Here is a 16,313-nt window from a genome sequence, read left to right as displayed (position 1 = left end):
ATAACGGTTCGTTATATAAAAAAAATTAAAAAAGGAGATGTTAAGTGCCAATTGTAGTTTTTGCTTTATTATTATTTTTGTTAAATAGAATGCTGCACAGACAATTCCAATCACTTTCAAAATTTTTCTCACTCATTCAACTCGTACATCCGCCTGTCGAGAATTGCTCGCGGCTCGGGCGATGAGAATTAACGAAAAATAACGTAGGTTAAGAAAAATATTTAGATAGGAGGGAAGGGGTCTTGCAAAATTACAACATAACACTAAAATGTAACTAAAACATGAAATCAATCAACAATTTAACAAAAATTAACTCAAAAACTTTCTTTTATTATTAAAAAAAAAAAAAAAAGAGCGCATGTAACTCAGTATACACTTGATAGAAGTAATATTCTTTGGCAATTCACACCTCGACTCGTAAATGTATCGTAGGAGGTAAAACGGCATAGAAAGAGAGAAGACAATTTTCTAGATAAATATTACTCAGTGTTCAAATAATTTACACTATAAAAAAAAACTGCACACTGTTTCTTCAAACAATTCTGCCATTTGGTTCACGCCAAATCTCTAAACAAAATATGAAATTCGTAACAGGTAGCGCTATCTATGTGAAAAATGCAGGGACTGTCTTAACAGCGCTCTCTACGCTGCTGGTAGAACAAGGTATATAGCTTTGGCCAAGCTTGCGTTAAAATACGGCCTTGAAATTTTACTCTCATCATGCCCAAAGAAGTTTCACTTCAATAAATTAATCAAGTGTAATTTATCCATCATGAATTTTGTACCGGAATGTATGAACTAAATGAATGAATGAAATGGTTACCGTTCACAATTAAACTCCTGATACTGTGCCTTGCCAGTGTTGCGTTAGTTCTTCCCGTGACGTTCTTCTTCATGGCACTTTGCCTCTGCAGGCTTCACTCAACACAGAGTGATGCCAGTGCTGAGTGATCAGATCACTCGTTTCCCAAAGCAATTCGCACCATTCCGTCCCCTACAGGTTCAAGCATGGGATTATCACAAGTGGTAAACGTGGTGCGCATGGCCTTAGTTTAGTGCCTATCAAAGTAGGTGCCTAGAAGATTTCCGGGCGCACCCTGTGGTATTACAGAGAAATGTGTGTCAAGATATAAAAATATATATGGTTACTTTGTTATGTATACCAATTCATTACGGATTTTCAATTTTTTTTGTTAATACTTCATTATTATGTGCCATTTAAATGACTACAAGTTTTGCTCGAACAGTGATTTAGTTCAGTACAGCGCTGCAGTCGCTCTTTACTGTTTGGAAACAAGTCTGAATAAGCTGAAGGTGCTTTTAAATTTTTTATCTTATTTTTTTCCTGTAATATTATATATAATTTGCCTTTAATTATTTGTAAGATTTTAAATGCAGCCTGACTTCAAAAAGTTTGAGAACCACTGCCATAGTAAGCCATTATTTGTCTTCCCCTCACGCATTCTGTCTGTGGTCCAGTTCTCATATTTATTATGACCGCAATGTCCACATGTAAATGTTAAGCCCTAATTTATTCTTTTCAGTGCGCGATTATAATCATGTCGGCTTTCAGCGTGAGTGCCATTCGCACGCAAATTAATTTTTATCTGTGATGCTTGTCATTTTATTCACTTGCTTGACTTTCAGCTGTGTGGAGCCTGATTTGTGCTTCCCTTTTTGTTAGTTGTTTGTTAATTGTTTTTTTTTTTTGTTTTTTTCGCTGTCTAAAGTGAAGTGTGGTTGTTTGCTTGCAGACGAACGATGCCATGGGGAGCAATTTTAACTGGATATATTTTGTGCCCCTGATCGTACTAGGTTCCTTCTTCATGCTCAATTTAGTTCTTGGTGTTCTTAGTGGGTGAGTATCTTCACGTAACCTTAGCTATACAAGTTAAAAATATTTTCATCAAATAGAATATTTAGTACTAGTTTTGGTTGACATTTTTTGCTCAGTTATAAATAGGATGTAAATATTGTAAAAAAATATATAAATACTCAAGACATTTGGTAATTAGTTAAAATAAAATTTTACATTGGTCTCTTCTGTTTTTTTAATTGATCAAAATGAATATTTTATGTACTACATAATTTTTTTAAGTAAGATTTTACTTGTGTACTTGTAGCCCTTTATGGGCCACAGAGGTGTTAATAGTGCAATGGCTAAAGTTAATACTGATATCTGCTGCTCCATCGGACAGTGGTACTCTTAAAATAAGGCATAAAACTGATTACCCAGTCAGTTTGGAGTCACCTTAGCATGCTAACATGTTTCTTGGTTGTTCCACATTGGGACTTGAACTAGCAAATGTGAAATCACAATTGGTGATTAATTACTTAACTGTAGTAATTGTATCACACCAACCTCAGTTCAGCTATGTTGATGATGACACACAACCAACGCAGTAGTCTTGACAGTAATGACCCAACAAAACCCTAACGACCAATGAAGGGAAGTCTAGTAGGGGCAAAGCGTCTGGTGGGATGCAGCGTCAACTTGGCTGGCTCAACTGTGGTTTTTGTGTCCTGCGTTCAATAACGTTTAAAGAGTGATCCAACCTAAGCACTTTCTACTTGATTTTGTCGGGAAAACTCGATCACGGAGTCAGCCACTTTTGCCTGCCTCTGGCCTGCAACCATGTCAACTGGAGGATTGCGACCGTCGCCCTGAGCCATTCCGTGATCATGTTTTCCTCTTCGTGTCCCACTATCATTCTGTCCCTCACAGCCACCTGTCCCCGCTTTGCACCGCAAAACACAGCCAATCTTGTCTCTCCCAAAACATGACCTTGCCTTATCAGATTTCTATATTGTAATCTCAAACAAGTTCTGATAATTTTTTCTTTCTTCTAATAGCTGCTAACATGCTACATACTCATGAACTTCATTAGCATTCAATGATGTTCGTCTCATTTACTGTCCCAAGTCTATTTTGCACCGCAAAACACATCCAGTCCTGTCTCTCTCGAAACATAACCTTGCCATCTCCGATTTACATTTTGTAATCTGAAACAAGTTCTTTTTTTTTCTTCTTCTAGTAGCTGCTAGCATACTACATACTCAAGAACTTCATTAGCACTCATTGATGTGTGTCTCATTTATTGTCCAAGTCTATGGCATATAGTAGCTTGTTTTGTAAACTACTTGTTCTTCAGTGTACTTTAGAGGTCACACAGGTTTAGCGAGTCAGTGGTTATAACTAACCTGCACTGTCAGAGGAAACGGTGAAGGAAGGTGGACATTGACAGGAGTACAGTAACAGTGATCTTGGAGACCTGTAGTGTTGAGTTGTGTGCGACGCAGACAGGAGTGTGTGTGTGTGAGACTTGCGGTGTGGCACCCAGAGAGTTCTCAAACGAGAGAGCGCGGGTCGAGCGAAGAGCTAGCTTTCACCGCATGAGAACCAAGCAGATGTTCACGCAAGCGTTCGACGCTTACCTCGACTGGATCACGGAAGCAGGTAGCCGGACTCTCCACAGCCCCTGTGTAGGAAGCGCTGCTCGCCACTGTTGCCACTACGCTGACTCTAGCGCGTTGTGATTCCCGCTGCCATCGCTCCTCGAGCTGTTGAGAAGAACAAGCTCCCGTAGTTGCACTTGAATTTTAAAACAGCCCCAAAACCAATGTTGTTGAGATTTGGAGAGAAAAATTATTATAAAATTAGTTAAATCTTAGCTTGTGCAATATTTTGTCTCAGTCCTGTTATTGATTGTGTGCCAGCACGTTGCAGTAGTAATCGTCAATGCTTATTCCTGTTCCTGTGATTACGTAGCTTAGAAGGACTGTAAGACCCAGCTAGGGTTTACTGAATACACTAACATTTTGAAGGTTTTTCTTAATTTTTTTTTCTACCTACACATGATAATGTGCAGAAAGGGTAAAGATATAGAAAATTTATGCTAAATTTATTTGTCAGTATTTTTAAAGAAATTTTTTTACAATAAATGTCTATGATTTCGTTGAAGGAGGGAATAAATGGTATCTGTACTTACACTTGTATAAAGCACGTTAGTTTAATTTTAAAACAATTGCAGGCAAGCATCAAAAACAGTCTAATGTTTAGGTTTTCTTCTTTTAACAACTGCATGTAAATTTTGCACATGGCATTTTAATAATGTAGGTACATATTCTGATTTTTTTTTTTAATTTTTTATAGTTGTATTTTGCTGCGGGCCTTATAATATTAAAATGATAATAAAAAAATAATAAATTATTTTCAAAAGGTTTAATTATGCTTATTCATTTAGCACATTGAAGTTATAACTGCCATTATGACTGATTCATGAATCTTGCAAGCTCATTGCGGCATCATATTCTGTATAAGTTATTTTTTTTTGGGACTAATTACATTGCTTTTCGTGAGAAAATGTGTCTTTATTTTTAGTTTTTAGGCAAAAACAAACTGATGTCTCGGTAGAGTTGCAGGACCTTGTGACTGCCGTGATCACCAAATGTTGGAATTTATTATTTTTAAATTGAGAAAATGTTTTCTCACAGTGAAAAGGGTTGTTCTTTTAGATGCAATACAACTTGAAGGTGATATTGTTGCACTCTTGTAAACATCAGAGTACCGCTGCTAGTCCCACAAGGCTGTCTGTTAAGGTTGTCGTCCGGCTGGTTTGCCAAACAAGTGCAGATTCAAGAGTTAACAGGTCATTTATAAACCGTCCTACATTTATTAAAGATGTCTAGACAAGTTTGATGTTAAGACTTAATTTATAAACCGTCCTAGATTTATGAAAGATGTTTAGACAAGTTTTGTGTTATGATTTCATTTATAAACAATCCTAGATTTAATAAAGATGTCTAGACAACTTTAGTGTTAAGATTTAGCTTTTTTCAATATGTATTTTTTCGTAGCGATAAAGGCTAAAAACACGGGTATTTCCACTGTAGTTTTGGCTATCAAATATTTGGTAACCAGTATTGTAAGAAACATAGGGAGGAGCGGGCGGCCTGTTTCTTTGATATTCGACCTTAAAGTTACATTTGCATACCTAGCTTAGAACTGTGGAGAGGGCTACCTATAACAAGAGATTTTAGGTGATACGGAATACCTCCCAGTTAGGGGTAGAATCCAAAAATTAAAAAAAAAAAAAAAAAAAAACTATTTTATTGCATTTTCAAAGTCTTGAAAAGGCAATATTCTAACTATGGATTTATCTGATTTTAGGGTATTAAAGTTTGAAATAAACACACCTAGAGTAGCACTAAAAATGTAAAATAAATACATTTTTACGATTAAAATTAACTGACTTCAAAGGGCAAGGTCAGCCTTAAATGGATGTATTTTTTTGGTTAGAAGGGCTGTTTATGAGGTTGTTGGGTAGAGGCAGTCGCCTCCATTGCCAATGGCACAGGGTCACCGCTCGAGTCTCATAGAGCTGCGACTGCTTGTCTGGCAGCTTGGCCCAGGCGTGCAGACTCGAAGAGCCAGTGCTTCCGTCAGTGCCTCCGTGCTTGTAGAGTTGGTGCACCCGGCCGGTGGCCACCTCTGTCCGCTAGTGTGTGTGTGTGTGTGTGTGTAGTGTACAGTGGCAAGGGCGCCCTCGTGATAGTTTATAAGGGGGGGGGGCCTAAACCTGGGGGGGGAGGGGGGTTTGGTGTATTTTTTAACATTTTGGAAGACGAATGGTCACTTTTAAGTAAACGTGTAAAAAAATGCTACGTAAAAAAAAAAAGAGCGCATGTGACTCGGTACACGTGATGGAAGTGAAACTTCTTTGGCAATTCACACCTCGACTTGTAAGTATATCGTAAGGGGTGAATGGCAGAGAGAGAGAGAAAGAGAGAAACAAGAAATATTTTTTTTAAATAAAAATGTATCAACAAAATTATTACTCACTTCAAAATAAGCTCCAACCCCGTTGTGTTGCCCTCTGCCCTGATACCTTACTGGACGCCAGCGAGTCAGTTGGCGTCAGACGCAGATGCGACCCGCCTATCCCTGCAGCACGGCGGGGTTCCACCTGAGCCGCACTAAGCCACGTGGAGCCCGCTCGAGGGAACCAGTTCTCCGCGCCGTCCGCAACCTGTTCTCCGTCCTTTTAGCATCAGAACCACGTTTCCCAAAAAAATGTTTCATTAAACTTCGGCCTTGAACTTTTACTACCATCGCGCCCAAAGAAGTTTCACTTCAAAAATATTTCGGCATTGAACACTTCTACGCAGTACTGACTTTTACTTGAAGGGAAAGATCCCCTGACCAGGGGGAGAGGGGAGGGCGCCCTTGCACAGGCTTGTAGCGGTGTAGCGCGGTAGTGGCTTGACCCCGGCTCTGTGTCCCCTCGCCAGAGAGTTTGCGAAAGAGAGAGAGAAGGTGGAGAACCGGCAGACGTTCCTGAAGCTGCGGAGGCAGCAGCAGCTGGAGCGCGAGCTCAACGGCTACGTGGAGTGGATCTGCAAGGCGGGTGAGTGGCCGCGCCCTCCCGACTGTCCCGGGCTCCCTCTGCCGTCCGTCTGGACGGGCCGTACCCTCCAGTTTCTTCTCTGACGTGATAACGTCTTATAAGTCGATGAACACCAGCTGCACGCACGAAAAAAATTGTCACGTTCCGCCCGAGCCGATCGTGCAAGAACCTGCCAACCACCGTGCGAGGAAATCTTCTATAATATCAAACAGGTTAAGGCGGGGCTTTTTAACTAATTGTTCGTTTTATATTTAAACATATTATTTAAATTAAATTTTCGCAAAAACTGTAAATAATATTTGAAAATTAAAAAGCATGCAATTTTTCATCAATGTTTTCTTATGACGTTATCACGTGAAATTATCGTCCGTAAACCGACTTTACGGACAACCCCCTGTTTATTTTTTTTGCTGAATATCTTTACACACTCTAGTGAAGCCGAATCATGTTACTTGTGAAAATGCCATTTCTTCATCTCTTCTGTATCGCTCAAATATGCAGCGAGCAGATCACAGTTAATTTTAAACTGTTACATCTCCGGAGAAATTGCCTCCTTTTTTCATTTCAAGGTGGTATGGCTTTTTTCGAGCAGACTGATTTCATTTGAGTACTAACATTTCTCTTTTTCACACTTGGAATTCATTTCAAACTATGATGACGTTTGATAATCCAGCAAAATCATTAATTAGGCATGGCCATCACCCAGAACGTCCCGGATGAAAGTGGTGGTTGTGCATTGGACCACATCCAAGCCCTGGGAGCCGAGTGAATGGAGCGGTGAGATCACAGGCCTCTCGCCAAGGTTATCTGGATTCAGTCTCCTATTGTTCGCAAGTGGGGAATCTAGCGGACATTGCCACTAGCTGGTGGGTTTTCTCGAGGTACCCTGGTCCCTTTCACCCATTTATTCCATTCTCATCTCTTCACCCCTCATCGTACCTAACGGCTCTAGTCTGGACAAGGCTTTAAGCCTTAATTCATTCCTTTGTTCATTTATTCATTCGTTTGTGCCATGCGTGAAGCTGTTCTCTCGCCACCGGCTCTTGATTGGTCTTTGTGAGTTCAGTATCTGCTGACACTGTGGTGGTTCCTGGTGCGTGTTGAGGGAGTGTACAGTGCCGTGCAAGCTCAGTGCGGCTCGCAACACTTCACCAGTTGCCACCGTATGAAAGATAAATTGATAAGCTGGCAAGAGGGCTCAAGAAAGACTAACCACACGTACCAGTTCCAGCAGTCACATCTGCAGCGACTGTAGTAACAGCTAGACGGCTTGCTACTTAACTGTTGGTGCCTACGTACTGAGTCTGCAGTACAGCATTTCATCCATGCTTCATTGTATCTTGTCTTCCCTGTAGCTCACAGTTCCTACAGCAATTTGTTATCGAAACATAAATCACTGGGTTAGTATCATAACAAAGGATAATATTTATTACAGTATTAAATTTTTTTTTATGCTTTTGTAGTGTATTGGTGTGAGTCTGACATTATATGCTGGATGCATGTATATATTTACGAATACTCATCATTATTACACTCCAAATTGGCCCGGCTAGACAATTTGGAATGGTGACAATTCCTAACACACTCGAAGGTATTATGCTGTTGATACGTGTTTAAAATACTGTACTGGAATTCTGCTATGGGTTTTGGCTCGAGTTGTTTTAAAAGTATATAAAATTGTAGTATTGTCCTTTGAAATTTTTATTCTTGTTTCCAACACGGGATGAAACACGTTCCCTCATAAATTTCAAAACAGTTGCAGCACATGTGCTCACACTTATTTCATTTCATGAGAAGTTACTGTCTGACCTTTTTTTCTGACGACGAATGAAGAGACGTCCCGTAAAATTCCCCAACTACACTTGTAGCGGGTACAAACCAGGGGTGCAAGGTCACTTGGTGATAGCCACACTAAATTTCGCGGTCACCATGGGTCAGTGATAACACTCGTGGTCAATAAAATTATAAATGACATTGATTTCCGAAAGAGGTTTATTTGTGGCCGACCTGGACCAATGAGCATTAAATTATTCCTCCATCAATTCTTCATTGTTTTTTTAGCGATTTGACCGGTCAGGACGTCTAGTGACAGACTAGTTGGACAACCAGCTTCCTTCCTTGTCCAAGGTGGACCAGAGTGAGGCAGCCCCTTGGACCAATCAAAACAAACATTGCCTTACAAGGAAATACATCAGGCCCTTCAGCTTCGAGGACAGCTCCGTAAGGATAACAGATACATCGTTTTTTTTTTCTTAAAGTTCTGGAGCAACACATCAAGCCAGGACATAATGCATCCTGATTGGCTGTTGATAATATCGTGCTGCGTTTATGGGACTCGACATAATATCCTAGCTTTGGAACCACGCTCCTATGTGAGGGATTTTTCCGTTAATGATATTGAGAGAGTAACTATACCTGATTGTCGCGCTCCTTTACTTTCTTTCTTTCTGAGACTGGTAAACCGTCCAACTGTGTCAGAAACAACAACCAACCAATACTAACATGGATCTTCACCATGTTAATATAATACCCATATAAAATAATCAAAAGCAAGCTATTTTTAAGTAAAATCTCATTACGGTCACAAAAACCAAAACATGAAAAAAAATTAATTCAATGGCGTTTTAGAAATAAATTGCTGGAAGATCTCCACGAGCAAATTTAAAATCTTTCCAAATTAAATACGTATACACAATTAAACTAGGGCACCATGACTTTGAATTATATAATCAGCTGCTTTGCTGTGATTGTAACAAACAAACTTACAGAAGGAGAGGCCAGAAATCTGCAATGTACAGTCATACCATAGAATCTGTCATTCTAAAGAGTGTCTGTAAAAATAAATAAAATAAAATAATTCCCACTGCAGTAAAAAAATGGTAACTGTATTGCTGATATTTTTTTTTCAGAGGAGGTTATCCTTGCAGAAGAAAGAACAACAGAGGAAGAGAAAATGCACATAATAGAAGGTATGATAGTTTCTCCATAACTTTCATGTTTCCTGAAGGATTGTATGTTAAGCTTTATTGAATACAATGCTTACAAATCTGTCCCACCCTCCAACCAAAATAAGTTATACCATATATGTGTGTTATTAGTTCTATTTTGAGTGTGTTGGGGGGAGGGGGGGCGGTTTCTGTTGATTCTTCTGTAATTAAGTATACATACTTTGGTTCTTGGTTATAAACAAGCACTTTTTAAAGGATTTTTTCACTCTAAGGAATGTATTTTTGTATCCTTTCAAGATATTTGACATTTAGTATCAATCAAGTTGAAAGTACTTTCATTACCAAGAGCCAGCACCTGAGGGTTATCAGGTGTGTTGTGATCAGTGGTACATGCAGGGGGGAGGGAGCATATGTCCTTAGGTCTCCCTCGCTTGTGCCAGGAAACAGTGTTGGCCTTAGATTTTGCGGGGCCCTCAGCCATTTACTTTTACGGGGCCCCAAATATTTTGGAAAGGGGCCCTTATGGGGGGGCCTGGAAGATATGGAATAGCCTTCCCCCAAAAAATTTGAAGACTAAACTTAAATATTTTTTAAAATCAAACTCGAACATCAGCTTTAGTGATTGTTAAGCTAATTTGTATTAATAAATAATGATATTCTTTCTAAATATACTCGAGATGGTTTTTATAAATACTAATGATAGAATTACGGGGAAGTTGCATCATTCCATTAGAAAATAATATTTTTTTAAAAAAAATTTATAGTAAAAAAACCATAAAAACTCAGTTGAAAAGTAAAATATATTGATTGGCTCTTTGAATTACATGCTAATAACAATTGAATACTCCTGTTTTCTCATTAATGCCCATGTTTTACACAGAAAACTAGCTGAGCAAGGGAAAAGGCCAGCTGTTATGTTGAGTTCTCTCCTAATGAAAGTCTTATTACCTTCTTTCCTAAATGGGGACTTGAAGGGAATAAGGGGTTATAAAATAAGGTCTCGACATTAACTTCAAGTTCCACTTTAATTTACTACTAACTATTGCAATTGTCTTAGCCGTCACCCGTTGAGTTAAATCTGTAAGATATACTTAAGTCAATCTACGTGCCTCGTCACACCTGTGAGTCTCTTACCTCCGCTCTCTTGTCTCGCGCTCGCGGCAGACCTCACGGCGAGGCGGGAAGCGGCGGCGCGCACCGGGCTCCGTCTCGGCACGGCCACCCCCACCGGGCGTGGCTGCAGTATTTGAGACCTCGACAGTCCTCGTTCCTACCCCCTCTCGACCCCGCTGGCCAGCCTCGTTCCGAAGCGCTGCCCCGGTGTCTGCGCTGACGTCGCAACGAGGCTGCAGGCGTGTCGTAACACTGCGCAGGGTCCTGGGTGGTTGCCCGACTCGCCCGGTCCTGGAGACCCTGTCCCTGTCCCCTAGGCCCGCGGCGGGTGTCTCCCCAGCCGTGCATGTGTCGTGTTGTGTTGCGTCACGCCGATCATTCTGGGTTTTCAGCGAGGAGGAGAGCCGCGGCGAAGCGGAAAAAATTAAAAAACTTGGGGAAAAGTAAAAGCACGGATACCGAAGAGGAGGAGGGGGAAGAAGAAGACGAAGATGGTGAGTGTTTCAGTTGTTCCTGTTTGTTGCGATGCGGGCTGCATCCCTCAGGGGACACTGCCTGTGTTCTGCTAGGGCCGCTCGACGCCCCGTTGGAATTTTGTATTTCACTTCATTTTTTTCTTACTTTTAACTCGCAAATCTGTCCTCACTCAGTCAAAATGTTGAGCAGTGGTAATATTGATTGGCAAATTTGACAAACACAGCTTCACCACCATAACTAAGCACAGTATTTCAACAACTCATAAACGTTGCATGCAGGCATGTTTTCTATCATTTTAATTTTTTTATTTGAATGTGTGAATGACGTTACTTACAAGTACTTTTTCTGAACGTATGTCACTCATCATTGTACATATTATTGCTCATATTACACAAGTAAAAAAACATTGACGTGCTCCGCCTGTTTCCCCGGTGATGGTTGATTTGCGGGTTTGAGTCCCGTGCGCCGGCTAACTAGTAGGGCACTGTTTCTCAGGGGGTCGGTGTGGGCCACTTGGCCACGTGGAAAGACATTGCAGCAGGAAACTCTTAGTTATTGGCCACCCGGAACGCCGGAAGAAGTAACGGTAGACACAGTTTGTATGACGTTGCTTTACTGCACCGAACCACTCTGTACACGGTGCTGTTCGCAGAACTGGCCCTTCACGTCTGAGTGCCGTAGCTCGTTCCAACACACAGTACTAGTTTCTCACCAATGGTGGCACGTATGACGGAATTGAGTACCACGCCAAAACATACGTCACTGATTAACACAACGGGCCAAGAAATGTGGTCCTTAACGAAGACGCAAATGTACACTCGAATAATTATGACCCAAGAACGAGCTGTTCAAACAAAATACGTCACACAAGTCCGTGATGCCACGTGCACCATGAACACTAACACAGTAGTACGCACTGTGCTTGGTCGAAGGGCCCCTGTAGGTACGCATCCCGCAGTATCACTACATGCCCGTCTGGCAAAATCCCAAGTGAAATTAATGGCGAATGAAGACGTTTAGCCCGGAGGCAGCCCTGTGCGGGTAAGGCCCGACCGACACCTGCGGCAGGATGGCAGGGACAGAGGAGGAAACCGCGCGATGTGGCCCTTCGACTGCAAGATCCCCTTGTCCCAGTGCGACTTGATAGGCCAAGCTGCGGAGCTGAAGAAACGGCTCTATAAGACTCACGACTATTGCAGCTGAGGTGGAAGGTGGCGTCGAGGAAGTGCTGGCTCCGCGGTGCACTAGCGTGTCCGGTCTCTGCACCGAGAGAGCGACGACTGAGCCCGCTCCACGCGGCACTGCGCAGCGCGTATTGCTTTTGGCACGCGGAGTGCGCAGAAACAAGAGATGGTCCGGGCCAGTTGCGTTAAGAGGGGTGCCTCCCGTTTTCAGGTCAAGATTTCATATTTACAGTAATTACAGATAAACGTGTAAACTTTTTCAATTGTTTAACTTTCACGAAATAAAAAATACGTACAGCGCATACTTTTTTTTTGCATAATTAGCTGCCAAAGTTACATTTTTAACGTTTTTGGGTTGTACAAATAAGGAGAAATTAATTTATTGCAGAACTGAAATTTTTTAGGTTTAACTGCAATGCCACTCTGGCTACTTGAAGAAATGGTTTGAAATTTCTTTCAGAAAATATTAATCAATTTTACCTGGAATTTCAAAATTCACAAATTTGTTACGATTTCGACAGCCAAGAAACATGAAATGGGTTTTTGTGATAGAATGCAAACCATACCATGAAGTAGCCAGTGGCATTGCAGTTAAACCTAAAAAGTTTCAATCATGCAATATATTAAATTATTCTTATATGTACAACCCAAAAACGTTAAAATGTAACTTAGGCAGCTAATTATGCAAATAGTATGCGCTGTATATATTTTTCATTTCGTGAAAGTTAAACAATTGAAAAAGTCTAAAAGTTGATCAGTGATTAATATAAATACGAGGGTTATTTTTTTTTCAACCTCCGATCGGCTGTAATATAAAAACGGGTATGAATTGGGAAATTATTTTAATGTCAAAAGAAACATACATCTTTACTCTATTTTTCCACATAATCACCGTGCAGATTGAGGCATTTGTCGTACCGATGCACCAGCTTTCCAATACCCTCTGCATAAAATGATGCCTCCTGCCTATTCAGCCACGTTTTAACAGTGCCCTGCAGTGTGATTACAGTTTCATTTCTCCATGGCATGCCCATTAATCAATACCCTAATCACTCGTACACGAATCGACACGTCTCGTAGTGTTTACCCCCTTCCACCAACCATGTGGAGCGGCCAACTCACACCTCAGTTGAAGCTTGGTTATGGGAATGTCAACATGGCTGCAACGATAAACTGTACGGCAAAATGCGAGATGCGTGGAGTCATCCGTTTCTTACAGGCAGAAGGGCACACCAATAAAATAATGACCCGAAATGGAGGGCACCCCCTTAATGAAAGCGCACGGTGAATAACAAATGACTTAACTAAATGAACAAATATATTTACAGCCGGGTGACTGATACACAGCGGATGCACACACGACGGTGTGACGTGATTGTCGCGCTGGCGGCTATCGCTGAATCGGCCGCGGGGCCGTTCTTTCCGCTGCACTTCACACGTTGGTAACACTGCGCCCGCGAGAGAGGGGGGGAGTATGGGCACAGCCCCGGAGGAACGGCAGTGGCAACAACGGCCTAAGCAACCGGAGGGAGCACTGGAGGCGACATTGACATAGACACAACCATAAATTATTAATGACTCTATTTTGTGCCTTGTAGAAGATAATCATTAGTACCTACCTTCAGATTATATTTTTATAATCTTTGATGGTTTTGTCATGTCAAATGATTACACCATTTATTTCAAACATTCCTACTTCAACCACTTAGGCCTATTGTTCATCCCATGTCATTTCACATTATTGAATTTTGAAAGATTGTTTTATGTCTGTTCTTAGTGGTCACTATCATAAATGTTTTTACAATATTTTAACCTTGAGATTTAAAAAAATAATTTGTGTTACAGAATGTTGATATTTTTGTTATTGTTATGATACTTCATGTCATAAATCTTGCACATATTAGTTTTTTTTATTTATTTTAAATAGTTCCAAAACATACAGTATCTGTAACTTTTTCCATAATTTGAACTTGAAATGTGAAATGTGTAATGATTCATGTGAATCAATATAAACACAAGTAGATAGCAAGAATTAGTGAGTGTGTTATTTCTTTGTGTCTCATCTTATCAGATTTTGGTGTACTTAAATGTTATTTTTCATCAACTCTTTAAAATTTTGCACTCATTTATTTACATGTAATTTCTTTACCCTCGAGGCGATCACAGAGCTAAAGTGTTGTCTTGGCCATTGTGTTTCACTCAGCCACCTGCCACTGTGTGGTTGCACCACATTCATGAATCCTAATTCTTTTTTTCAGTGCCTAAGAAAAAACTGAAAGGTACGGAACAACCAGCACGCAGCTGAACATGTGTGTAGGCAGTTATGTAACTAGGAAACTTTTACACACTTGACTGGTCCGTTTGTCCATTTGTAGTTCAGTTGGTGGCTCAGCGTTCATTAGTGGTTCCTGTTGGTATCGTAATGATGGCATTGTTTGCGATCATAGACAAATCCCTTCTGTCGGACTGTGTCCTTAGCGGCAGCCTATCACAGAAGTTCGTGTTCGTGTTAGGTCTCGACTCAAGTATCCGATTCACAAAAAACTGTTTTTTAATAGTTACAGTAAAATCATTCCCATTAAAAGGTTCAGACTGTGTCACTTCGAGCATCTGCGTTACATTAACATTGCAGTGACTACATGACTGTCAGAAATACAGCATTCCGAATTTTACTGAGATAAATCAAGTTTCTAATAATAGTAATTTTATAATCAATATTTTCTATTTTGACGTCGTGGCTTTTAATCACCCAGCAAGTGCAATAGTAATGACCCATCATTTTCAATTGTGATTTTTACAATTTGCTAAGTAAATTTAAATCTCTTCTGTTAAGGTTCTGTGAACAATTAATATATCACACTTGCTGTCCAAAGGGATAAATTTATTCAGGGCTTAATAAAATGTGTCTGGAATCAGAGGTGCCCTGGAAACGTTTTTATTTGTTGTGCATTTTAGATTTTGATGCGCTTAGTTCTTGTGAGCATTTGCTGAATTGTCTGGATTCCAAGAGCAAGTACGAGGGCTCCCAAGGCAGTGACCCTTCCACCACCACCACCACCCCCATCTCTCAGGGAAAATTATCAAGGGGAATCTCTTAGATGGCATGACGAGTTCTCCGCATTGTCCGCAACCTGTAGTAGGGGGAGGTCACCGGTTCTGGGGCACAGTAAACAATCAAACAGGTTGGTGTGTGACCACGTGTCTGGGTGGGCGTGGCAGCAGGTGGGCGTGGCACCACGTGGCACCACGTGGCCAGGTGGGGCGTGGCCAAAAGCCACGTGGAGGGAATCCTCAGGTGGTTGTTGACGTCACGTCGAGCGTGGTCTGCTCGGGCGACGGAATCTTGGTTCTAATTTAAGAAGCTAGGGAGCGCTAGTGTCGCACGCCGCATTTATTTTTAAAAGTACAATAATGGGAGGTATCGCGGCGGCAGAGATTCGATCCGTCAACCCTTGGATTGGTAGTCAGCAATGCTAACCACACAGCCATGAGGCCAGTTGGAAATAATAATTTAAGATGTGTATATATGCTTATAAAAATTTTGTTTCGTGTTGTGGAAGTTTTAAAAACGTATTTAGTCTGCCATGTTTATTTTTTTATAGTACTTGGCGGGAAATTTAAAATATATTGTCGGCTGCTAGTCTGTCCGCAACCTATTCTCCATCCTTTTTGCGTCAGATCCATGTTTCATTCAACTCGAACTTTTAGTATTGAACACTTCTACGTAATACCGACTTTTAAACCATTTTCTTGAAAAACTATTTGTAATAGAAGCCGTAAATAATATTTAAATGTCAAACACTATGTTTCTACAACCCATTATGATCATGTTGGTTTTTGATGTGCTTGAGTACGTAGAATACATTCAGGCCTACAACTTCATGCTGAGTAAAATATGTGATTTTTAAGTAAATGAATCCAGTAAACGCAAAGCCACGTTAGTTTCAAAACAAGTATTACTCTTTGAAACTAAAACGCGCACGGAAATAATATTTTGTGTGGTTTTATTGTACAAGATTTATATTTTAATGACATCGACTGGAACAGATATAATTTTTTAGGAATCATCCCTGTTCATGACATCTTACAATTGCTGAATTTGTTTGATTTTATGATGCATAAATATAGTATTGGGTTTTTAAGATTTGAGAATGGGAGAGGCCAGCCATATTAATGACTTCCTA

The 16,313-nt window shown here is 40.6% G+C and overlaps 1 protein-coding gene across 1 annotated transcript in view; it reads left to right on the top strand.

Annotated features, from left to right (window-relative positions):
* The window catches only part of LOC134531463 (voltage-dependent calcium channel type A subunit alpha-1), a 362,182-nt gene that overhangs the window by 193,318 nt on the left and 152,551 nt on the right, over positions 1–16,313 (top strand). The window contains exons 8-11 of the mRNA XM_063367179.1: positions 1,755–1,858; positions 6,292–6,407; positions 9,317–9,376; positions 10,861–10,962. Of these exons, the coding sequence (XP_063223249.1) occupies positions 1,755–1,858; positions 6,292–6,407; positions 9,317–9,376; positions 10,861–10,962 (382 nt within the window). The remainder of the gene's footprint in view (positions 1–1,754; positions 1,859–6,291; positions 6,408–9,316; positions 9,377–10,860; positions 10,963–16,313) is intronic.

The sequence above is a fragment of the Bacillus rossius genome, chromosome 1 (assembly GCF_032445375.1).
Source record: "Bacillus rossius redtenbacheri isolate Brsri chromosome 1, Brsri_v3, whole genome shotgun sequence".
Lineage (NCBI taxonomy): Eukaryota > Metazoa > Arthropoda > Insecta > Phasmatodea > Bacillidae > Bacillus > Bacillus rossius.
This window is presented reverse-complemented; position numbering and strand designations above follow the sequence as displayed.